The following is a 24,975-nucleotide window of genomic DNA, read 5'->3' on the forward strand; positions in this document are numbered from 1 at the left end:
ATAAAATGAAATCAGAGATTTTGAAGCACCGCAAACGAGATAGCTCTCCTTGAGTTTCATCATTGCAATGATGACCAAAAATAAAAATAGTAAAAAATACAGTAGGAGTTTGATTTTCTGGATTGTTTTATTCATTTGATGACTGAATTGCAAGAACAAAAGCATCAATGCATATTATGACAAAGTTCGCATTTAAATTTGAAAAAAAAAAAAAAAAAAAGTTAGAAAGGAGGGTCATTGTAAAAAATAAATAAATAAATAAAAAATTAAATAAAGCACTTGATACACAAATAAACATTAAATATTAGATAAAATAATATTTGACAAGTTTTAAGCCAATCAAGATGTCAACGGATTACAAAACCATAGACTAGATGCTAGGACTCCCACAGGGAGTAAAGTATTGAAGTTTATATCACATAACTTCACTGAATAAATTAAGGAACTATATCGACGGTGAAAGTCGGCAATCACATAACTCGGTTTGCGACGTCGCAGACTTCCTGTCATACTTTATTTTTTAAACGGAAAACTACTCAACGGCAATTCTTTAAAACTGCCGTGTTTTTTCTTCTATGTGCGAGGAAAATTCTGTAAAAACTTCAAGGAATCATGTCCATTTGTTCTCCTTTAAAAAAATAACATAGTTGCGGAGATTTTCAGACACCGCAAACGAGTTATGTGATTGCCAACTTGCACCGTCGATATGCAATGTGACATAAGCGCTGCCATGCATGAGCTCTGATGGATTTCTGGGCTCATGTCAGAATGGATAAAGTTCCTTTTGATTTAAATAAGTCCAAATGTAGTAGTTCTTGTTCCATTTAATCTTGAATTCACGCAAATTCTCAAAGTTATTATTCTATTCGATGTTTTTACTCAAAACTGATTGAAACATGTAGCATAGTACCCTCATTTTCTTGAAATAAATCTGAAGTAAATAGAATCTGCATGCTTCAAAATCATTGTTTAAAAGTCGTCTGGTGAGGCTAAGAGAATGTAACAGAGATGAAAGGGAAACACAGGGTGTCCTCAAACAGACACCTAAAATTTTGGAATCTTCCTCTCTAAGTTACTGGGGCTTAATTGGGCACCAAGTATTATTCTCAACTCATTATCAACAGGGGAACTGATATTATATCAACAGGGAAGAGATTCTTTCCGGAGATAATTATTTGTGCCAATTTTTATACAAAATTCGACTGAAAAGTGGTCAAACCCATACTCCTCACTTTGTCCAGCAGGACTATCGATGATGGAATTTATATTAATTCATCATATTCAGTATCTTGGCAAAATACCTGATACAAAGATTGCACTAATTGACTTTGAAGACCAACAATTCTTAATCATTTTTCAAAGAAAAAGGAGATGGCAAAATGATAAAATTATTTTACTTAATGTTGATATTCATATTGAAAATAGCACAGTAATGGCCTAACTGAAGTGAAAAAATATTAATAAAAATTAACATGTATCAACTAACTAGCCCTGATTGAAGTCCACTTTTTTACTGGCATTTATGAAAGCATATCTAAGTGTTTAACCAAGACTAAAGCAATAGCATTCAAAAATTTTGATAGGCTTTCATTAGTTGCATTTAGCTGTCACATACTCAAATACTCAAAAATGATTATAAAAACAATACTCTATCCGTGAAACGTGTAAACAATATATCTTTAAAGATACAAAGTTAAAGAGTTTTTTTTTTTCTAAATCTAGCAATACTGAGGAACTTTTAACAGGAGTGTCATGAAAGAAAAGAGTTTGATGATCATAGCTTGACAGTTAGTAAATCTGTGATCTTGATTTAAATAGAATGCTCGTATTTACTATGGGATCCATACTGGCTCCTGTCGGTCAAAACTTTATAGCACGCAAGATGGCTACACTTGATAGTTGAAGTCAGTGTTGTAAATACTCAGAGTGATGTTAAGTAGACAGGATAAGGAAGAACTACCAAGGACAACAAATTAAGCTTACAAAATCTATTCCATAGGCACATCACTTTATTAGAGAGATTATTTTTTTGCTGGGTTTGCAATTTTATTGACCGGTAAAATTATGATCATCAAACTTCTTAGTCATCATACTTCATGACGCCTAGGCCTAGGGCACCAATTCTTCACTGGTCTTCGATACACTAAATTTATTCAATACAAGATAGAAAACACTTCAAAAAAGTCCTTACAATATTGTGCACCACCCTGAAGGTGCTGGTGCATACAAAATTTGATCTAAACTTTCAATTGCTATTTGGACGGATTTCCCAGTATGAGCTTAATTACATTAAGCAATGCAAAAGTTTCTTTCGCGTTTTATTTTGCTAATTTAAAGCCAAATAACATGACCCCTTGAAACTTTCTGTGAAAATCTTTGTGCACATCGAGAATATTCATACTTAAAAAATTTCAAATTAGAATGTTACTTAATTTTCTGTTCAAAAAATTAAATACGAAAGGACATTGGGCAATGTTTGATGTAGTTAGGCTGCTTATCTAATTACGTCCATCCATTTGGTCAAATATTGAGATAGATCAATGGCAATGTTAGTTTCATTGGATAGAATAGAAACAGATGACTATTCACGAGAAAGAAAATTTTTTGAAATAGAAATCTTGACAAATCAATAAGTTACACAAAGTGGAAATAATTATGAAAGAAAAAATAAATAATGAATAAACTTTAAAGGCTCCTTTGCATTAAAAAACTGAGGTTTTACATCATTTATACTTTGCCTGCATCCTCTTTCAAACTAACAGTTCTATTTAAAATGAGCTTATCATTAGAAGAATCAAAATCAACGCAGAAAAATCCTACTCTTTCGAGCTGGAATTGTTCAAGATGTTTCGCTTTCACCAATGAGCTGTCAGCTAGACCTTGTACTATTTTTAATGACTCTGGATTGATGTCTGACAAATATCCTGCAGGCACTTCATTAGGATCCTCAGGATTTTTATGAAGGAACAATCTCTCATAAAGCCGAACTTCAACAGTTGCGGGTTTCGCTACCCAATGAATGAATGCTTTTGGTTTGTTCTCGGCTGTTGCTGGACTTGCGGTCACCTCCAGCTCTTTGATTACACCGTTATCTTCAACACACTTAGACAAGGTCAGAACAAGTCCTGCATATCGTAACCCAACAGTCTGACTAGGAGTCAAACGTCGGAATCCCTTTTCAGCCTCCTTTTTAAAGTCAGACTGCTCAATATAAACAACTGAATCAAAGGCAATTGAGTGCGACCCTTTTTCTGGCTCATTGGGAAAATCAGGCACTTCTATTGTTGAGGGTATTTGAAGATCTTTGTAGTTCAATATCGTCACCTTCAGTGGTTCAACGACTACCATGGTTCTGGGTGCGGTTACATTCAACATATCACGAACAGTGGCTTCAATCATACTAGGGTCAACAGTAACTTGAGCACCAGTTACACCCATCTTGGCACAAAAGTTATTGATAGCAGTTGGTGGGAATCCACGTCTTCTTAGAGCAGATAAGGTAAAAAGTCGAGGATCATCCCAATCTTTCACAATTCCCTCATCAATCAGTTTCGCGATTTTCCTTTTTGATACAACTGTGTTACTGATATTGAGTCGACCGTACTCCCATTGGACAGGACAGTAAATCTCTAACGCATTGCATAACCAATAATAAGAGGAGCGCCTGTTTTGAAATTCTTTTGTGCAGAGAGAGTGAGTGATATGCTCAATCGAGTCACAAAGGCAGTGTGTGAAGTCATATGTAGGATAAATGCACCATTTATCACCAGTTCGATGATGAGACAAAAATTTGATCCTATACGCAACTGGATCTTGCTTACCCTCCTCAAGCGTTATTTTCATCCTCAGAGTTGCCTCTCCTTCTTTAATTTTACCATTTTTCATGTCTTCAAAAAGAGAAAGATTCTCTTCCACAGGGCGCTCTCTCCAAGGAGACGGTGGAGGATTAAAACCTTGCATTTCTTCTTGTTTCTGATGACAAACGTAAGCTAATCCTTTGGAAATCAACTTGACAGCCCACTCATATAACTGATCAAAATAATCAGATGAATGAGTAATTTTGTACGGTTTGTAACCCAGCCACTCAACCATATCTTTGATACCAACAAAAAATTTCTCTTCCTCTTTTTCAGGGTTTGTATCATCATAACGTAGGTAACAAACACCATCATGAGCAGCAGCATAGCCGAAATTTATATTGATGGCTTTTGCGTGACCAATATGCAGAATTCCATTAGGCTCAGGAGGAAATCTAGTCCTGACTTTACCACCAGTTATCTTTAAGTGCTCTTTCAAGAGAGCATCCGTTTTTTCAGTGACTACATATCCATCACTTTTGAAGTTTTCACCAGGCTTATGAAAATTCAACTTTTTCATTACATCACTGATGGTAACAACAGGCGGTGGCGAATCTTCGGTAATCTTTGCAGACTCTTTGGTCTTTTTGCTGGGAGCGCTCTCTTTTTTCACTTTCTGAACAGGGGCAAGATCTTGTTCAGTTTTTGGCCCTAATAAAGACTGAATTTGTTTATCAACTTCATTTTTAACCAGTTTTCCATCGGCCCACTTTAGCTTTGGTCTTATTTCCTGCATGATGAGGCCAGTGTTAAACCTATATCTTTTCTCTAGAAGATCATTTTCATTCTTTTTGATGGCTTCACTCACTGCTTTTTGAATATCTTCCGCTGTTACAACAATTCCAACTCCACAAGCTGATTCAAATTTTTCTATGTCGACATCTTCTTTGACATTCGAAAGCAAGTACTCAAGGGCAGCATCAACTCGAACAGTTGAATCTAATTTATTTGTTATGATGTACTGAGCAACAAAAGGAATATGGTGAGAGCATTGTTTCTTAATTTTGGAAGCTAAATGGTACAAGAGGGTACTAGAGCTAGTTAGTTTGTCCTTACCTCCAGCACACTCAATAACAGTTACCAGATTTTTTGTTAGAGCTTCATTTTTCAAGGTTTCCTTGGCTTTTTGTTCACTTAGCCCCAAAGCCATAAAGCTTGAAATTAGATCCTCGTTGGCCATGTTTGATACAATTGTATTTCAAACTAAATATCTAGAGGGAAAGAAAAAGCAAACAGGGAAAATTAATATTATCGCAGGAATGTAGGTGGTGTAAGAATTGTTAACTATTTTCCTTTTTGTGTATGATTATTCTGAGTACATGGAGAGTTTGAATTTAAATAAAAATAAAAAGAAGCATGAAAAAAACTCATTAGGCAGACCTTTTTTTCCTCCTTATATTTTCATTATATCTTTTTTTTTCTTCAACGTGAAAGTGTTAGCAATTATGATTTCCAATATTGTGAGAAAAATTTGAAAATTTCCTATCAGAGAATTCAGTAAGTAAGTAAATACAAGTCATAATTTTTTATCCAAATTACATGACTGCAGTTCTACTATCAACTGGTGATTTCCAAATATATTTTGAGAGATATAAAAAATCTTTAGAAAAAGACTGGACCATGTGAAAAAAAAAACACTTGAAAACATCCCAACTTCTCTTAATTAAAAAGCTTTTATTTTCGATGAATATTGAAATAATTGTTGATACTGGGAGAGTACCTCAAGGATGCCTCTTTCAAGAATTCATACGAGCTAGACTGTTGTTCAATATTCAGTGAGCACATTTTTTTTTACAATTTTGCGAAACTCACTGAAAATGAGATTTTGTGAGAAAAACTATCACAAGGATCCCATGTGAATTGTGAAAGAAATTTTGTTTTGCACCCCTCCAACTGAGATGATCATTTAACCACTAAATCATTTTTAGCAGAATTTACTGATCAAGGAATGGCTTGCTGAGAAACTTGGATTTAGTTGTAAAGGGAAAACAATTCTTTCTCCACTAATTTAAACCTATTTAATTAAACAGGTTTAAATTAATGCTTCTCTTTTAAAATCCATATCCTTAATTCAAATTAAATCTGGGAGGGTAAATTAAGTATTGTTCTAAAATGATGGTCAGGTCTCACTTGGTGCAAATCTGTGCCCATAATACTTAAGTACATCCCTAAAAAATTTAACTTTTCTACACCCATGCTTCTTATCGTATCCTGACAGATTTTAAAATTTCATCTGTGAGGGATAGGTTCTTAAGGATCTACGTCTCTGTATTTTCTCCTATGGGGGGAAAAAAATGCATTTACCGTTCTGTCCACTCGTAGAGGATCCTTCTGTTCTCCACTGCTTTGATGTATAAGTCACAAGCATCTTATACAAGAAAATGAAAGAAAAATGTAAGAAAAATCTTACTTGTTTTATGACCTTGAGCTCACACACATAATTTCTAGACATTTTATCTCTTACTGTTAATAATAATTTTTCAATATTGCTAGCAAAAGATAATAGTATGTAGCCATATTAGAGCACTTACTAATTCCAGATATGTGAAAACTAACAATGTCTTCACTCCTAAGCAAGGCGTCAGACACTGCTCCAATAGGTGTCACTAGATTCTTGACATAAAATCGTTTTGAATCAGCATCCGATCCACTAAAAGTTCCACTGACGCAGTTACCATCCACTAGATTGAATTTGCAAGAATGACCTGGTAAAAGAAAATACAAATTGAAAGTGCGTCAGAGAAGGAGGCAAAAATCCGCACAACTGTTTACATGTAAAAAATTTAATTGGCCGATTAAATTTGGCAATGGCTGATGTGGCTTGGTTCCTTTCTGTTTAACGCGGTCCATTTCAAGCTGTGATGAATTGCATACTTTGGCCCTACGAAGAGTAGACCATAGTAGTTTGAAAAACTGAGAATCTTGACTGGCTGAAGGATGGGAATGTTTAGTTTGATCTCATTCATGGCAATTCCTTCTGAACTTGCAATCGTAAATGGTAATTACAACAGCGCCTCAGTCTACAAGGCTACCTCAAAGAAAGGAAGGAGGATTTACCTACTTCCTGGATCAAACTACAGCTCTGAATGGCAGGCAAGGGATATGACCTTTCTAATTTCACTCTGTATAGGAGGAGAGGAATAAAAAATCTATGTGGTGTATTAATTCTGATTACTACTCACCAACAAGAAGAGTTATTACTCTGAGATACTTCTCTCGCAGAAATGCTCGAGCTTCTTGGTGTTTCTTCGAATTTAAGTCGACCGAGGTTTCGGACTGATCGTTTTTGGCAACAAAATTCTCTGTACTTATTTTATCCGGCGACGTTTCGTCATCTGAATTCATAACTTCCACTAGACTTCCACGTTGTAAAATTCACTGCCGACAATGAAAACAAATGCATAACCTCAAATTCTCCAAAAGCTGCTTCGAACGGTACCTAGTGTCGAGACAGTGAACTAATGCAATCAACTCCTATTGGTTGTTTTTAAGGCGGCAAAAACAGTGCGAATTTGAACTTCATGCAAGAGAACCGAAATACTAAAGAGGAGACTTGTTCGTTCATTTACTTGTGTTACCAAATTTTCATTTTATTTTTATCTGGAATTGCGAATGACCGCACTTCGCTGGCCATTATTAAATTAAAATACCCTACGGCCATATTCATTCGCATCTCCGAGGCCGGATTTACATTTTTAGCGCATTAAGCTGAACTGCGGTTGGCGCTCTGAGAGCAGGAGTCCCATACACCCCCCCCCCCCCCCCCCCCGGAAAGAAGGAGATAGGCGTGACATCGAGGGCAATTATTCAAATCCAACTTTAAAAAGTCATGCTTTAAAATATTTTTGAGATACCAAATGCGAGAATGTTGATGCTGGAAAAAATTTTGATTTTGAAAATGAAAAGTGACAAAAGACTAAATTTTTCATACCTAGGTACTGTTTCACTGACGAGAAAAAGACCAGGAGGGTTTCCGTGGAAAGGGACAAAATGGCACAAAAGTGGGAGAGCGATATGATGGAGCGAAATAATTGAGGGCCGAAAGTTTGGTTTTATTGAGAATTTAGGAACTTGAAAAAAGCGAAGAAAATGTGGCGACCTCAATCTCGGTGCTTCAGCTCGGCCGTTGCTTTTTCTCAAAACTCACTACAATATAAGGTAAAGAAGGAACATTGCTCGATTGAAGCCTTCCAAAACCGTTGTATTGCGCCCATAGTTCAAGTAAACGATTGTTTTTCTTGTAAGCGAGGAATTAAGAATTTCCGTAACCAATTTAAACTAAAAGTTAATATCTTGGATAAGTTGATTCAGTGATTTTCATCGCGCAAATCATGTTCTCCGAGAAAAGTTGGTTCTGAAACTTAATGCCAAAATGCTTAAATTTGCATCTTATCAATTGTTCCATTGACGAGTCCCGTGCATCTCTGAGGAAGTGAGAAAAGCAGGAGCACCTTCAGTATTTAAGTATGCAATACGCACATCCGTGGAACACGAATAGTTGCATCAAAGCGCCGCAATCAACAGACTCTGACAATGAATCTAGTCGTTGTAAAGCGGGAACGCCTTCAATCTTTAACTATGCAAGACGCACATCCAAGATCCTGAAATTAAAAGGACATTGTAAAAACTGTCGTAAATTCTGTGACTAATTTTAATACCATTCAGTCTCGTTAAAAATCTGGTATAGCAGTCGTCAGAAATCATTTAGCGGGGGACATACGTTGGTTAGCGTATGGATTGGAGCAATTTTGTTCTCTTAGTTTTCAGGCTTTTGACCGGTGAGTCCACGAGCTGGCGGGTGGTGAGGCCGTGAGGTTATAAGAATCATTTTACATTTATGTCCAGTAGTTAGTTTGGTCCAAAAGAAAATTTGTCCTACATTTTTTAGTCTTCTTTATTACTTTGACCCATACTTATGTGTCCGATGATCATATATTATTTTTGTCCAATTTATAACGTAGTTGTCATCTTCAGGACGTTGGGGGTTGGATTAAAATTTAAGATGATACGCAACAGCCCTCAGATACGTTTCGATTTCACCGTCTGCTTTATATTGCGCATACCGTTGAACTATAGCCTTGACCAGTGTTCGAAACTCACCTTTGAGTTTTAGGAGCCATGTGGCGCATCAAGCCCGATTTTTAGGCGCCATTGGAGATTTTTAGGGGCCAAATTGACTTTTTGCCTATATATCACGGCGCAATTAGTGGAAAGTTAGACGCAAGATGTTTTCGTAACAGAACTAGTAAGTAGCTGTAACTTGGGTAAGACAAAAGCACTAAGAATGAAATCGTGAAGAATAGAAAAAGCGAGCTTTCACTTGTAGTGCTGAAAATTCTGAGTTTTGTCAATTCAAATAGATTTGTTTTTCTTTCATGTATGTGACTTCCTGTGAAAATCCAGATTTTTAGGGGGCAATTTTTAGGGGCCACGTTGGTCAGAGCCTTCATTTTTAAGGCGCCATGTCCGAATTTTTAGGCGCATTTGCCGCGTTTGCGCCTGTGAGTTTCGAACACTGGCCTTGACTCTATCCTGATTAGTAACATAGGTCTTGTTGACAGGAGCCGAAATATTGTGTCCTCCTCCATAGAGATTGTCCGAAATGGAAAAGACATCCATTAATCTGGATCCTATCAAACGCCCGTCATATTGCCGATTTCAAAATCAGAAATATGATGTATCAGAAATATGATCATATTTATGGTATTATGACAGGTACCTATTAAATGGTAAAGAGAACCATATTTCTTGATACCCTTAAAATTTGCAATCTATTCCAATAATAACTTCCAAGCTCTCCAGGCTTTCACAATGATTATTCGCAATGAAACTGTGACCTTCATTAGAGGTAAATAAGTAGAGCTGTCTTTTTAATGTTTTTAGAGAGTGCATGTCCGAAAAATTTGCACAGGAACTTTCTGCTATCGAAACAGAGAGATCCCAATTTTATGATCGCGTCAAAAATTATTTTGAACCAATATTCGTCAACTTCCGGCCAGAGTATCCTAAGCGACATGCGATGTTTCAAAATTTTCGCCCCCATTTTATTTTCTTACAGAGACTTTGCACACCGATGCTGTCCGAAAATGTCACTGAATTTCCTTTATGGTGCCGATAAAATTCAGTGAAATTTTCAAACTGATTCAAGCAACGATTTCTCTGTAAAAAAAAATAAAATGGCGGCGCAAATTTTGAAAAATCGCATGGCGCTTGTGATACTTCGGCCGGAAAGTGACGCATTACCCTCACGGATTGTTTTTATGGGGATGCGAACGTATCAAAAACTTTTTAATGGTCATTACTGGAGTTGCATATTCTGATAGCCCGACCAGCGGGTAGGTGTAATGGTCTTACAAAAAAAATTCTCGGTGAAATAGTGTGAGTAGCGCCCTCATCGTTTCGTATCGCTCGAATAAAAGTATCCGAGAGTGTTTTCACGCAGGAGTCGCCGCTCGTTGCTTTGACTGTTTCCACATATTTTCTGCAGGGTAATTACTCTCTTTTTGCACCATGGATCTCTTGTTTCCCATATTTGTTAGCTCTTTTTATTTTTTCATCGCGGAAACATCCTACGTACAAAGTAAGTGATCAATATTCTTTTCACCACATAGCTCATTGATTTTTTTCCGACTCAATAAATAACTAAATAACTTACTAAAATAAACTAATGATAAATGGATTGCATTTTGCAAAAAGGAACCAGAAGCACTGCAATGATGCTAAGATTGTGCATTTTCATCCTTTGCAATAAAATTACTGGAATCATGATGCAAATCCATCCTAAAAAGAATCATACAAGAACCTGAAAAAAGAAGAAAGAACAAGTATCGACCGAAGCCAAAGACAGGAAAGACGTATTCGGGCCTCTTTTCTAACTTTTCTCCCGAATCTGAGCGGTACCTCATTGACAGCATATAGCAGAACATCGAGAGCTCACGCTTCGCGTCATCGTGCCTTCAATTTTGCAGATGCAGCACGGACGTCCATCAAGTACGAATAGTTGTATCTCTGCGCCGTCGTGAACGCGCATCTTTGACCTCACTTTATTTCCACATTGTATTTGTTTGCGTTTGTCTTATTCGTAATGGTGCTTCAAACACTACGTGAGTAACATAGCCGAGGGTAGGAGAGATGTGTTCGGGTCTCTTTTTTAACTTTTCTCCCGAATCTGAGCGACACCTCATTGACAGCATATAGCAGAGCATTGAGAGCTCACGCTTCGCGTCATCGCGCCTTCAAATTTTCAGATGCAGCACGGACGTCCATCAAGGACGAATAGTTGTATCTCTGCGCCGTCGTGAACGCGCATCCTTTCCCTAACTTTATTTCCACATTGTATTTGTTTGCGTTTGTCTTGTTGCTTCAAACTAGTAGCAAAGAGCAGAGCATTGCAAATTCACGACTCACGCCATCGCGTCTTAAATTTTTCAAATGCACTTGAGATGTCTCTTATTTTTTAATTTAGAAATAAATTAAGGTTAAGTTTGCCCAAGATATGCTATGATATGAATAAATCAATAGTCGTTTTGAAAAGGAAGAAATATGTTTAAAGGTCTCTCAAGAGGTCTATAGAGGGTGCGTATGTCTAAGAATCGAACCGACCATCGCTTCTAAGGAAGTTACTCACAGCAAATGAAGGAGGGGGATCATGAAGCGCCTGTAGGTAAACAAGAAGGTGAAAATTTCACAGAAAAGTGTTTACGCTTCAGAAAGTAGTTCTTAGACCCCTGTTCACCACTATCATGCGTAGAAGCACATTTCTTTACTCCTAACTATCTCTTCTTCCGTTCATTTAAGACATTTTTCACATATATTCTCGGTCGTAATTTTTTTCTCTTCTCATATTTTGCTATCTGTGAGAGGGGCGCGTATTCGGCGCGCCAAGGGGGCGTATCTGCCAACGGCAGATTGGCCTTACGGCCAGTCCGTCGCCTGTCGTGGACGGAGTTACGTGATTTCGCACTTTTGCCATCGATCTGTGACTCTAAGTTTTTTGATCACCAAGAAATTGTTTTCTCTAAGAACAAAAAAAAAGGGTAAAACGTGGAATAAAAATAGAAATTTCAAAAGTAAATAAAAAAGCCGCTCTGCTTCCGAACCATTCTGTGTTATTCTGCCGTGCTAAGGAAGAACACCGTATAAGCCTTCAGACGTTGCCAAATTTCCTCCGATAAAAACCGAATTTACTTGGAAAATTGCGGATATTATTTTCCAAAATTTTCAGACAATTTTAAACGCAATTCAATCTAAAGTATCTGAAAATTTCAAGGAAAAATATGCATGAATTTAGTCAAAAATACATCTTTTATTATGGGAAATCTGGCAACTTTCGCATTTTCATACGGCGTTCTTCCTTAGCAAGGCAGCATTGAAATCTCACCGTAAAGTGTATTCAAAATTTGCATTAAATTTTTGTCATGAAATATTTTTTCTAGATGAACTCGAGGGCCGGAATTACGATTTCGAGCGGACGAAAAACGTGGGAAAGTACCCCAAGGCTGGAAATCTCATCGACAATCAAAGCTCTAGACAAGAGCGTTTCCTGAAGAAGCTAGGATTCCTTTCCGGGATCAAAGTGGGTTCCTCGTTCCCTTCGCAATCCTCCGGGCAGCTCATCGCGACCCACAACGGCAACTTCCTCGGCAGATTCCTGAACGCCAACATTCGGCTCATCTACGGCTCGCAGCCTCTCCTCGCCGGGGGCATAGGGGGCGTGGGGGCAGTCATTCCCCCCGTCACCACGGTCACCACCGGCGGCCTCAAGGGTGGCCCCGATGCCGGAGCACAGGGCACCCCCGGCTTCATTCTCATCCCTTTGAGGAAGGACCCGTCCGTGGCCGATAAGAACAACACAGACGACAAGCTCAGTGTCGAGTCGATTTTGATCCCTGTTTATGAGAAAGTGGGGACCGTCAAAATCCCGGAGATAGCAGCAGCAGCTGCCAATGAACGGGCGACTACGACTACTGAAAACCCCCCGGCGGATAATGCTGCTAGTGTGGCAGTTCCCTCTGGCGGTAATGGGGTAGGTCCCTCTGGCGGAAATGGGGTAGGTCCCTCTGGCGGAAATGGCGCAGGTCCCTCCGGCGGAAATGGAGCAGGTCCCTCTGGCGGAAATGGGACGGCGACGGATACGTTTTTTATTCTTTGATGTGGCAACATACGAATTTGTCTTGTGTAAATACAATTTTTCATACAATTGTTGATGCTCTTAGAGTTTATTTAGTGTGATAATTTTACAGATGGTCCCCCTCCTACCCTAGGAAAGCCATATCGAGTTTTTGGTTCAACTTCTCCCGCATATAGTGAATATACCATTAAAGAAAATCTCACGTGAACATTCAGACATTACAAAATGTCTAAAGATAATAACTAGAATTTTCTGGATTCCTGATTTTGTTACAATCTATTCGAATTAGGTGGAACATTAATTTGTAGCTTTGCTCGATTATACATTTGTTACAAATCATTTGGCAAAAGTTAAATGCCCCACGCGGCAATATCTCTTCGCTTCAGGGTTGGAATTTTTCATGAAAAATAAACTTTTGAGATGTTACGTAAAATATTCATTGAATTTTTGAAATTTACACGCAAAAAAATTATTGGGGGTCATCCCTTAAAATTTTGGTGCTATCTCAATTTGTTGGATGATATGGGCATTTCAAATTAATTGGAAGTGCCCATATCGCCCAACAACCCCTACCTCTTTTTTCCGTGCATGAAAGTTATTGAAAAATACATTACGACTGTAGTTTTTCAACTCCAATGTTGAACACTTATAAGATAAAATCGTCGCTTTTTTATAATTATTTTGCGTGTTTGAGTGTGGGTTGCATACTGTGGTCCTGAAAAAACATAAAAAAATTTTAGCCTCGTAAAATTTCATGAAATATTTCACCATAATTTCAAATTTTCCATTTTATTCTCGGATCCATCCGGCTTTGTAAGCACGACTGAGGCTCATACTCAAAAAACGTAAACCTAAGCAGCTCCTATGAATTAATTCGTAGCCCTCCCGACATAAAAGCGTATCTACATTCTACAAGGAGCCCTGTCGTCCATACATTTTAATCCCTTTCCGGGCTCATCTCAATGTGTACTTACGCGCTTTTGTCGGCCGCGCGACGAACTGACCGCGAGGACCCTCACATGACGCATGACGCCTCTAGATACGCTTGACTCGCAGATACCTTCCTTCTGCTATTATTCTTCTATCATCGAGTAGCGAACCTGAAAATTCATTATCAGTTGTCGCAGGGAGATGACTGGTCCAAAGATAATGCATCTCCTTCGTCCACTTTCCTGGTTCCTCTTCATTTTTGCCCTTTCACCTCTCCACCACGACACCGTATGCAGCCAAAACAACAGACTCGGTAACCCATCATTGACAACTGACTGCACCGCATCACCGCGAAAACAGTTACTTACCTCCAGTGAAGGAAAAAACAGTGGTTTCGTATAATTATGACAGTGTTTATGATCATTTTTACAGTACTTATTGTTAGTGTTTTTAAATATGTGCCCGTTTCAACGTACCCGGTGTCTTCATCTCTCAACGGTAAGAATATAAAATGAAAATTCCTCGACTGATATTGGATCATTTTAATGGATTTCAAAAGTGAGGTTACATTGAGAGGACTGATTCAAGGTAGTCAAACGTGAGATTCCTGTTGTATGTTGGACTTTTTGGGAATTTAGCGATTCAAAATGATAATTTTTCTTCTTGGACCATGCACAGTCCATAGATAACACAAAATCTCTTCATGACAACGATACTTCATTTAGCACCTTCTTTTCCACAATGACAATGACTAAAAGACCTAAGTGTGGTGTGGAGTCAGGTAAATGAGTCCCTATATGACCGGAAAAAACTACATTGAGATAACCGTACCACAGTTCAGTGTAATTCTGCATCTTTTGATCCAATTAACATCCGAAAATTTCTAAGATTGTCCCTTTGAGAGCATTTCAAAATTAATCATGGACTGATTGCTAATTTTAGAAAAACACAAATGATGCATACCGGCCCTGGTGCCAGCTTCAGAAACAATTCATTTTAAATCTCAGAGCATTATTGATAAGTGCAAATTATGAAATGAGTTCAAATTATTTAGAATATTATAAAGCGTTCAGCATCGAAAACTAAAATGTAGTATTCTTGACCTCAAAACGGATTTTTCGATGCATAGAACAAATTGCAGTTCTACCTTAGGGGCTCTTTTGTCCGACTCCATCACAAATCATATAAATTAGTCGAATTTATGGGTGGTTGATTTAAAATAATAATAAGTTCACAAAATACGTAGGATAATCAAGGTTTTTAAGCAGACATTTTTTTGGTGATTACCAAAAATTAAAAAAAACAGCATGGCCTAAAAAAGTAGCCTCTGTAGTCTTGAAAAAAGAGGGGGACTTTTCGAAAAATTTTCATTGTCGCAAGCAGTGATTGAAACTATGTGGGGACAACCAAACTTTAATATAATCGAGCTTTTTTAAGCAGAAAATTTTTAGTCATTCAAAAAAATAAAAAACAACATGACTTGAAAATGCCTAGCCTTTCTAGATCTGAACGAGGGAATGGGACTTTTCGGCAGGGGGGATGGTCTTGGAATGTTTTCCTTCTAGATAAAAAAAACTAGAGAAAGGTACAGAAATTTCTCCTTTAAACAAATTTGGAAATTAGGTACTCCCAGAACGCTATTCTGTGTTGTTTTGAAAGTGAAATATCTCCTTTCAAATGGGATAATCTTCTATAACTTTGAAGGGGGCGGCAGTCCCCGCTGCGGCATTACACACTCGCCCCCATTGCGGTCGGGCAAGGCATAGCTCTAACCCTACCCGCTGCTCTCAAGACGGGCTACCGTCTACATGGACGGGAGCCTCAATGTTGTAATGGACCGCATTAAGCATTCAGCAGAAAGGAACCAAGTCACATCAGCTATTGCCAAATTTAGTCGGGCTTTTTAATTTTTTACACGAAAATAGTTGTGCAGATTTATCTGCAGATTTCAGAGAATTTTCTGCATAGTAAAATTGAAATTTCTTAAAATGTTCAAAGAAATTCGCACAAACGTTATTTTGTAAAATATTAAATTGCCCAGTTAAATTTTACAATAGCTGATGCGACTTGGTTCCTTTCTGCTTAACGCGACCCAAATAATCAAAGAGTTATTCGCGTCATCTCATGGAGGAGGGTTGCACGATCATTTCATTTCAAAAACATCACAACACTTCACACAAAAAGGAGTTGTGGTTGTTCGAGTTTCGCGGTTAAAATAGCGTAGTTTTGTGGGGGAGCTGTGCTGAAAAAAATTTGGTAACGTCAATTATTTTGTATAATATTATGATAGAAATATGGTTTGGTATAAAGTAAAATGTTGGTAACCGACACTGCTGTAAGTGCACATACGGAGCAACAATGTTTTAATTTCACCAGTATATTTTACTACTTGTTTGATGTTACAAATTTTTTTATCAGTTAAATGTTTGATACACTCAAATTATTGCTAGATTGAAATTCGACCTTACGTCATCTTTTCGTATGAAGGAGAATGATGCCTTTCGAAACTTATTCATTAGTAAGAGAGTAACTGTGCGACACGACTTGAATAAAGTGGGCATATTCACATTTCACAAACACAAGGAGGAAAAAAATCGGAGTAAATGAAAATGAATGATCAAGGCCAAAAACAGCATCCGACCGCGAAATTTTCAACCTTTTCCGGAAGAGAAGCTCCAAAATTTTTACCGTATTCACTGACTCCTGTCACGGCGTTTTTGACTCGTTTTTACAAAACTTAGAGGTTTAAAAGTGGTTTCATTAGAATTCTCGTTAAGTTTTCTTCGCAAATCACCCCAAAAATTTAATAATTTGACGAAATAAACATCAAAATTTGCAGTTTCAGACAAAAATTTAATGTCCGACGTCCACCATTGACCCGTTCCATCGTGCACCCTTTACTTTTTTATGATTTATAATTTAGACTTTCCCACTCAAATCGTGAGAAAAAAATCGACATTTATTACCCATCAATCTCTGATGCTAACTTCAAAAATGCGATTTTAAAGTGAGCGGCCTTTCTTTGTCATCAAGTTAATTTACCACAAAAAAAAGAAAAAAAAGTTATTTAACGCCTAAAGACTTCGGTGCCAGCCGATTGAAGACATATGGGAGGTATCACAACTGGACATATTTATGCTAAAAGGAACTATATGCATAGAGTTTGAGAGAGACACAGTTCTTTTTGGCATGAATACGTTCAACTGTCAATCAACCAGAGATAGCATTTTCCCATGTCACTGAAGATCTCTGTCATGCAGTCCGTCGTTGAAATTTCTACCCGTCGTTCTACTTCAATCGCAGAAATGCTCTTAAAACAAGAAAAAATCGTAAAGATGGGTTGAAAGGATATATGTGTCTGGCGAATCTATTTCTGTCATGGCTACAACATTATGGCACTCATAAAACGCCTTCGAAGTTTGAATAGGCAACAATGCATGCATCAACGCTTGTGAAACTGGGAGGGTGCCGGCGTTTTATTCGTTCACAGAGCAACTGAATTTTCTATCAGGCACACATGTAAAATACCAGTGAACATTAAACGAAGCGACGAAATTCCATTCTCCCGAAATGTTTCGGCTCGTAAGCTGTCGTTAGCCCATGTTTATTAATGAGCTTTCGTGGTCGACAAATTTAGCCTGTAGGCTTAATCTACTTGTTGACAATGTCAATCACAGCTCTAATCAAGAGTGCGTAATTCAGCTCTAAAAAGTATAGATATCGACTTTTGCAGACGAGGCAAGACATTTCCTGCACAGACTCGAGCACTGTCAGTAAGCTAGTTTTGGTTTTCTATGAGATTGATCCGGTTAATAAATATTAAACTTTTGTATGTCAAGCAGCGTTACACAAGCTTGGCTGGAACAAGAGCAAAAAATGATAAGTTTAAGTTCACATAAGACTTAAGTACATATATGTAATTGTATACAAGACAAATTAAGTATTAATCAACTCTATGAATTATATTTTGCACTAAGGTAAAATAGGGTGCAATAAGGCACTTTGGTGTATCCATAAAAAGACTTAAGAGCAAATATGCGAATTGCTCAGGTTTCTCTTACAGCGTAAATCAAGTTTCATTTCATCAGCTTAGATACATCGCCATACTAGCAGTTCCTAATTGCAAGATGTAATCCAATTGACAGTTTAAAAACACTACAAGCAGCATCAATGACGCTTTTCTTAACGACATAACTTTAAAGCTGTAGTTTCCTCTCTCCCTTCGGGCCAATCGCAGGATGCGCAGGTAGTAACTTGCCACTGATCTTATAATAAGAGAGATTTTAGAACATATATAACACTGGAATGTGTGAGGATTTTACAAATAGAAAACTGCATATTCGTGAAATGGCAAATTGGCCATGATATATTTTGGTACAATAATATAAACTGTTTTCAACTTGAGAGATTTCACGTAATTTCTCTCAGACCACCTTAGAACATTCTCTGAAAATCAAAAGGAAAATCATTTATTAGTTTTTTTCTGAAGCAAGAAAGTAAAGGCGGGAATTTTGGAACATCACTCAAGTTAGCTGCGTTTGTATTTTAATTTCACCACGAATATATATTTTTATAAAACTCGTATTGTACTTCCTCTCGTTTTCAAACGTTTTTGCACGGTAAACTTCATACAGATTATTATCACTATTTTTTAGGATTTTAGTTTGGAAATTTTTGAAGTCACTATTTAGATATAAACAATTCATTGGATTTCACTTGGTCGACGATTGAACATAGTTTAAGAAGGCGATAAGAGATAATAAGGCGTCTTTTCATACAAGCGTTAAAGTCTCCAAGTTTTTCTTGCTGTCTTCGAGTCACGATCGCATATTTTTCAATTTCATAGGACACGTGACTAAAACATAGCGCTCATTGTGAGTACGAATGAAAGTTTGACCATTTGATGTTGCACATTGTTTGTAGGGTGCGTCGTTATGGGAGAAATAGAGGCAAGTGACAGCGCTTTTACGTGCATGGTATACTTCTAACATAGGCGGATCCAGACACTCGAACGGGGGGGGGTGGGGGCGTAAGAAGGGGCGCCTCCCACAGAAAATTTTTGAAGCATCTAATATGTCGTTTGAGTCAGTTTTGTGATGAATTATCACCTAATGTATGCTCCTTTCCTTCTTGCCTTCTTTCGTCCCTGCAAATAGGTTTCGACCAAGTGTCGGGCAAAAAACTTTAGTAGGCTATACTTATCTGCTCAAGCGATGAAAGTTCAATACGGTTGATTCTTTATTACACCTGATGGTTTCGACAAAAGATACCACGGCTAATCCGGAACGGGCTTTTAGACGAAGCTAATTTCAGGTTTCTGAAAATTAATGCAAAAACAAGGATTATTATTAGTGCTTCAGTTTTTTGTCATTGTTTTAAAGATGATTAACTTAGATTAGACACTGGAAAAAAATAATTTTAACTTTTCCGGCAAAAAGTATTTTTTCTTAAATTAAGAATTTTGCTACATAATATAAACTACTTTTTTGCTTAACTCAAGCCTTATTTTCCTTGTATCAAGAAAAATTCAGCTTAAATCAAGATAAAAACAAATTATTGGTGGCAATTTCAAGAATCATCATGCTCACGCCAAGCACATTTTTTTTTTTCAGTGTACAAGTTGCTGATTAATCTCTAAACGGAAATAGTTATTTTTTCACTGTATTTTTTGTATTTTAAGGTTAAATTGCTATTTTTATACGTGTTTGTTTTCAGATGGAAATGTCGAAGCAGATATTGAGGACCCAAACGCAAGGAAACTAGTTTTCTACCCTCTACCCGTTGTCGTTCCAGCCTCCGAAGTAGACAATGTCCTCCACAAGGACCCCGAGGAACTGCAGCATATCCTCGCCGATAAGGCCGAAAATCCCTTCATGCCCTCCCACCTCCCTCAGGACGCGTTCGAAATGATGAGCGATATCTTGAAGCACCCCGTAATGATGGAGCTGGACCCGGAGAATGAAGACAGCGCGGACCTCTTCCAAGATCAAGCAAATCCCAAAGAAGATCAACCAGTAACGCCAGAGCCAGAGGAGTCGGTGACTTACTTCACGGACGAGCTGGGTGCGTTGCGGCCCAGCACGGTATCCCACGATTTGAAGGAGCAGACACAGGCCCCGAAGAACATCAGCCGAAAACCGCCCGTTAAATTGCTACAAAGACTCCTGCGTGACTACTTGCCCGTCGTCAACCCGGAAGTGAAAAACTCGACACCCCCAGAGAAGAACCCGGTGATCTCATCTCTGGCGAAGAAAACTCTGAAACCTGCACCGTCGATGAAGTACCCGGTGTTCGGGAACGGCCAGTTCTTCTCGCTCCTGAACACGCTCAACGTCATTTTGAATCGGAAGAATTTGCCCCCGTCCAAAACCTACGAGCCTTTCAAAGTCCCGGAATACAACGTCTCCTTCCCTAAGTTCACGGTGAATGTCAGTGAAACGCTGTTGGAGCCTCCGGCTTTCGCTAGTAATAAAGGTCTTCAAGTGTCGTCTCCTAAACCCGACTGTGCCGATGAGCTTCATGGACCAGCGAACACTGTATCTGTTGATTCGATGGAGACTGAGCACAATGAATCATCAATTGATACCCACAGTGAGTCTGTAATTCACACACCCCATGATACAGATATTAGCCACCAGAGCGCGCTATATAACGAGAACAAACTTGGGTACTACGGAACCACGAAAGCTCCTTCTGATAATCATTGGTTCTTATCAACTCACTCCTCGATCTTAAATTTTGAGATTTCTTCCACCCCGACAGTGCATGAGAATGATCTGAGTTCAAACCAAGATGATTTAATATTCAAGGAACCTGATTTGCCTGATCAGCCTCATCTCTCATCCATCCATGAAAATCCAATGACTGAAACAACGTTAAACCTAGCAGACCAATCAACGCAAAGTCCTTCACCTGTAGATCCAAGCAGCCTTGAGCCTGTTAGTGAATCATCCATTCACTATCCCTCTGCAAATAAAGAGGATAATTTAAATCTCGAATCTTCTTCAGCGGGTGATCATTCAACTTACACAGATCTCACTACACCTTTCGAGAAAGTTTCAGCAGTTACTCCTGATCATCTCGTTAATTCTCATAATCCTGACGATTTGACAACTCCGCAGCAGCGTCCAGAGTTTGATTTTATGTTTAATCCTGGGGCAAACACCCCCGCACCACCAGAGTTCCTTAATGTTGAGAGTGTGAGTGAACCCTATGAGATGGGCACCTCAATCAGTTACGATGGAAGCTCACATGAGCCAATGAGCCACACGAATATCCATGTAAGTTCAAGTGATCATCCCACCAATGTGCCCACCAATGCGCCCACCGATGCGCTCACCGATGCGCCCACCGATGCGCCCACCGATGCGCCCACCGATGCGCCCACCGATGCGCCCACCGATGCGCCCACCGATGCGCCCACCAATGCGCCCACCAATGCGCTCACAAATGCGCCCACCAATGCGCCCACCGATGCACCTACCAATGCGCCCACCACTTTCGGTGAAGAAACTCAGTTCGAATCAACGGGTAATTTTGACGAAACCTCAGATTTGGACACGACGGTAAAGTCGACCGAAGCAACAGTAGAGTCAACTGTGGGCGCTCAAGATGATCAAAACGAATTGCAAACAACGACAGCTCCGACGAAAAAGGGAACAGGGTTCGAAAAGCATCAATCCGTCAATATCACGACTGATTTGAGGCCAACTAAGGACCAATATTCCTCCGAAAGCTCATCAGATATGTTGCAAAATGTTGAGCATGCCACCACTGAGAATGACAGCAGTTTATCAGAAATTATTTCAATTCTAACAACCTTAGTATCAGAGCCCGAAGCTCCTGATAGAGTGAGTGACTCTACAAGCGGAATATCTCATTTTGAGTCAACAAATCGCATTTCTGAAACCACTGAATACACTACTTTACCATCAGTGAGCGATTCTTCTTCACCAAAATTCACCGATTTTGATGAAACAACAATTGAGGCACAAGGAACTTCCGAGGAACACGAATCGTCTACTCAAATATTCGACGAATCAATAACAACTACTGCTGAAATTACAAACTCAGATGGACACTTCTCGAATGATAAGGTTGATTCTGATACCACCCTCCAGTCAGATGTCGGGGACACGTCAGTAACACTTAACTCATTTCACGACCGTACATGGTACAGTACTCAGAAAACGGTCGCTGCCATCGATGACACTTTAATAATTACTACAAGTACAGTATCCGAGCTTGCAAGCACAGACGGTACGTTACACCATCCCGACCAATCCATAAATCAAGAAGATATACAATTTTCTGCACACTCAAGTCAAGGTTCAGAGGAATCTACGCCAGTCATATCAACGCAGGAGGAAAATTTAGTGCCGGAAACATTAACACCTGAGATCGCTCCGGCGACGGAAGTTCCATCTAAAGATGAACAACAGACTACGGAGCCTTTCAGTTCGGTGACTCCACATCGACCTGCTACCTCGCAACTTTTCGCGCAGATAACCGAGGAAGTTCCAAACTTAGAGTCCACCATCATACCGGAAGGTGTTACTGAAACAAAACTGTCTACAGATTTTACGGAAGCCCCCACCATCGCCGTTGACGCATCTGTGATTGGCAGTGACCCAACTGAAAGCACGTTCTTCACCACGCAGAAAGATGCGACGCAACTTACAACATCTCCGTCTACATTTAAACAACCCGATCATTTTACGAGTGTTACAACAATTTTTGACGAAGAAGTTTTTACCACCACTATGAACTATGAGCCTTCAATTGAAACATTAACACCTGAGATTGCTTCAGCGACGGAAATTCCATCTAAAGACGAACAACAGACGACGGAGCCACCCAGCTCGGTGACTCCAAATCCACCCGCTACCTCGCAACTTTTCGAGGAGATAACCGACGAAGTTCCAAACTTAGAGTCTACCATCATACCGGAAGCTTACACCGATACCGATAAGGACACCTCTTTGGGTGAATACCTCGGACTTCTAAGTCTTTTGGACGAGGATCAAGCGATGATTGCAGTACTGAATGCCTCGTATTTAGGCGAGCAACCAGAAGGACCAGTAGTCTCGGAGAATGTGCAGTCTGAGACAACGATCGTTCCCCAAGAAACCACGACTGAATCATCCTTGAACCCGGACGACTTAATTACTTCAACGATGAGTCCCATGACAGCAGCGCCCGCCGAAACCGCGGACGAGGGAGCGACCCCGGGTTTATTTTTAGGAAACCAAGTCACTGAAGAGGAATCCATCGTCCTTTCTCCGGCGAACACGCAGCCCCCTGTCGGTGACCACACGACCGCGCAAACTGAGATCTCTTTCACCGACCCCGAGGAGGAGGAAATCGAGGATCCTTTCGACTGCGAGACCGAACCATGCCAGCAGGAGACAACCCCTGGCGCGAGTTTATCATCTACGACCCCTAAAAATAAAACGACAGGATTAGAGGGAGACGCTGCAACGACTAGAGACGATAAAATCGTCTTTCAAGAGATCGACTACCCCACGATTTCAGCCAAGGTCGACGATTTGGCTGGAATCACATCGACGGAAGAGACTAGCCGGAGGGCGCCGAGTAGTTATTTGGTCAACGAACTTGACGTTGAGAATTTTCCGGTGGTTCAAGATCTACGGGCCTTGCCGGACGCCTCGAAAAAGAAGGCTGAGAAATTGTTAGATTTGCTGTCTGGTGAGCTTTTCATCGAGGGTGCAGACTGGGAAGATAACGAGAACGCTGAGGACTATGAGGTCGATGGGTCCGGCATGAAAATTATCAAGAGCGGGCAGAGAAAAGGTAAATGGATCGAGAATTTATCCAACGATCAGCTGATGGCGCTGATAGAATCAGTAAGAGAGAAGCATGGTAAAAGTTGAATTTATTTTTATTGAATTTCACATTTTAATGTCCTTTTACAAGTTTTATTGTTCGCTCTATTTTAATATTTTTAATTTGTTAGATCTACCGAAAAGGATCGATTTATTGAGTTTCGGAACAGGATTGATAAATTTTAGATATTGTGAGTGAGGCCTTGTAATATTTTTTTCAACTGAATTTTTTAAAATTCTTAACGGTAAAATTTTTTTAGACTTTCAGGGAGCTATAGAAAAGCTCATGACCTATGGATTCTATATTTTAAATGTACCTATTTGGCTGATGTTTTTAGTAAAATATTCATTTTGCAATTCCGAAACTTTGAATCTGTATTTTGACAAAATCAGATGTCTTGTTAAAAAATTACTCATCCGATCTCGTAGTTTTTGAACATTTTTAAAAATTGGTGATTATAATTGGATGGAATTTATAAAATGAATAAAAAAAGAAAATTGTATTTTTCTATCTTAAGATTCGAGAGAAGCAAATATTTGCTCTGAAGTAGCGATAATGTGTAAAATTAGTGCTATTAAAATAACTAATTTGTCTCAGTGAGAATACTGTTTTAATCTCCTTCGTAATTTTGACCAATAATCAACCAAAATGGAAAAATGACACTTTTTTCCTCAAACCTTTAGTAACTAGATAAAAATGATACGTAAAAGTTTACTGAAAAATAAATTTAGGAAGAAAAAAAACTTTACCACAAAAGTGAGGTTACATTATATAATTTTACTAAATTTAAAGCTATTTTGTATGTGTTTTAAATGAAGGGAATTTTTCATCAAACTTCAGTCCTCGATTATCTCTACATTTATGGTAAGTTTTATAAATTTTCAAACTTTTGTTATTTATAATGATACAACAATAGTATTTATACATAACTCCAAACGTGTGCTATTTTTTTTTCAAAATATCTATACAAATGACAATTTATTAAAGATATTTATACATTCATTTGATTTGCATTCTTTTTGTATTGTTTACTCTGTAGCCATCTGAACTTTTAACCAAACCTCTTGAATCGTCAATTTTAGCTCTGCCGTTGGCAAATAACTGGGTGATTATTCATAAAATATTTTGTGACCACTTGAACAGATATTTGGTAACGTACGACTTTAAAGCCAATGATTTTTCTTAGTCTGATTTAGAAACAAATGTAATCAA

General features: G+C 38.7%; 2 protein-coding genes across 2 annotated transcripts; one reads left to right on the forward strand and one right to left on the reverse strand.

Moving 5' to 3' along the window:
* Positions 1 to 108: 108 nt before the first annotated feature.
* On the reverse strand, positions 109 to 6,545 carry GlnRS (Glutaminyl-tRNA synthetase). The gene is made up of 2 exons (XM_019061950.2): positions 6,389 to 6,545; positions 109 to 5,068 (listed from the first exon to the last, which is right to left on the reverse strand). The coding sequence occupies exon 2, from the start codon at positions 5,035 to 5,037 to the stop codon at positions 2,728 to 2,730; it is 2,310 nt and encodes a 769-aa protein (XP_018917495.2). The 5' UTR covers positions 5,038 to 5,068; positions 6,389 to 6,545; the 3' UTR covers positions 109 to 2,727.
* A 7,636-nt stretch (positions 6,546 to 14,181) lies between these two features.
* LOC109044323 (uncharacterized) lies at positions 14,182 to 24,765 on the forward strand. The gene is made up of 2 exons (XM_019061988.2): positions 14,182 to 14,415; positions 19,633 to 24,765. Exons 1-2 carry the CDS (start codon positions 14,322 to 14,324, stop codon positions 23,808 to 23,810), a joined length of 4,272 nt encoding a protein of 1,423 aa, XP_018917533.2. The 5' UTR covers positions 14,182 to 14,321; the 3' UTR covers positions 23,811 to 24,765.
* Positions 24,766 to 24,975: the final 210 nt, after the last annotated feature.

Source organism: Bemisia tabaci, chromosome 3 (assembly GCF_918797505.1).
Source record: "Bemisia tabaci chromosome 3, PGI_BMITA_v3".
Lineage (NCBI taxonomy): Eukaryota > Metazoa > Arthropoda > Insecta > Hemiptera > Aleyrodidae > Bemisia > Bemisia tabaci.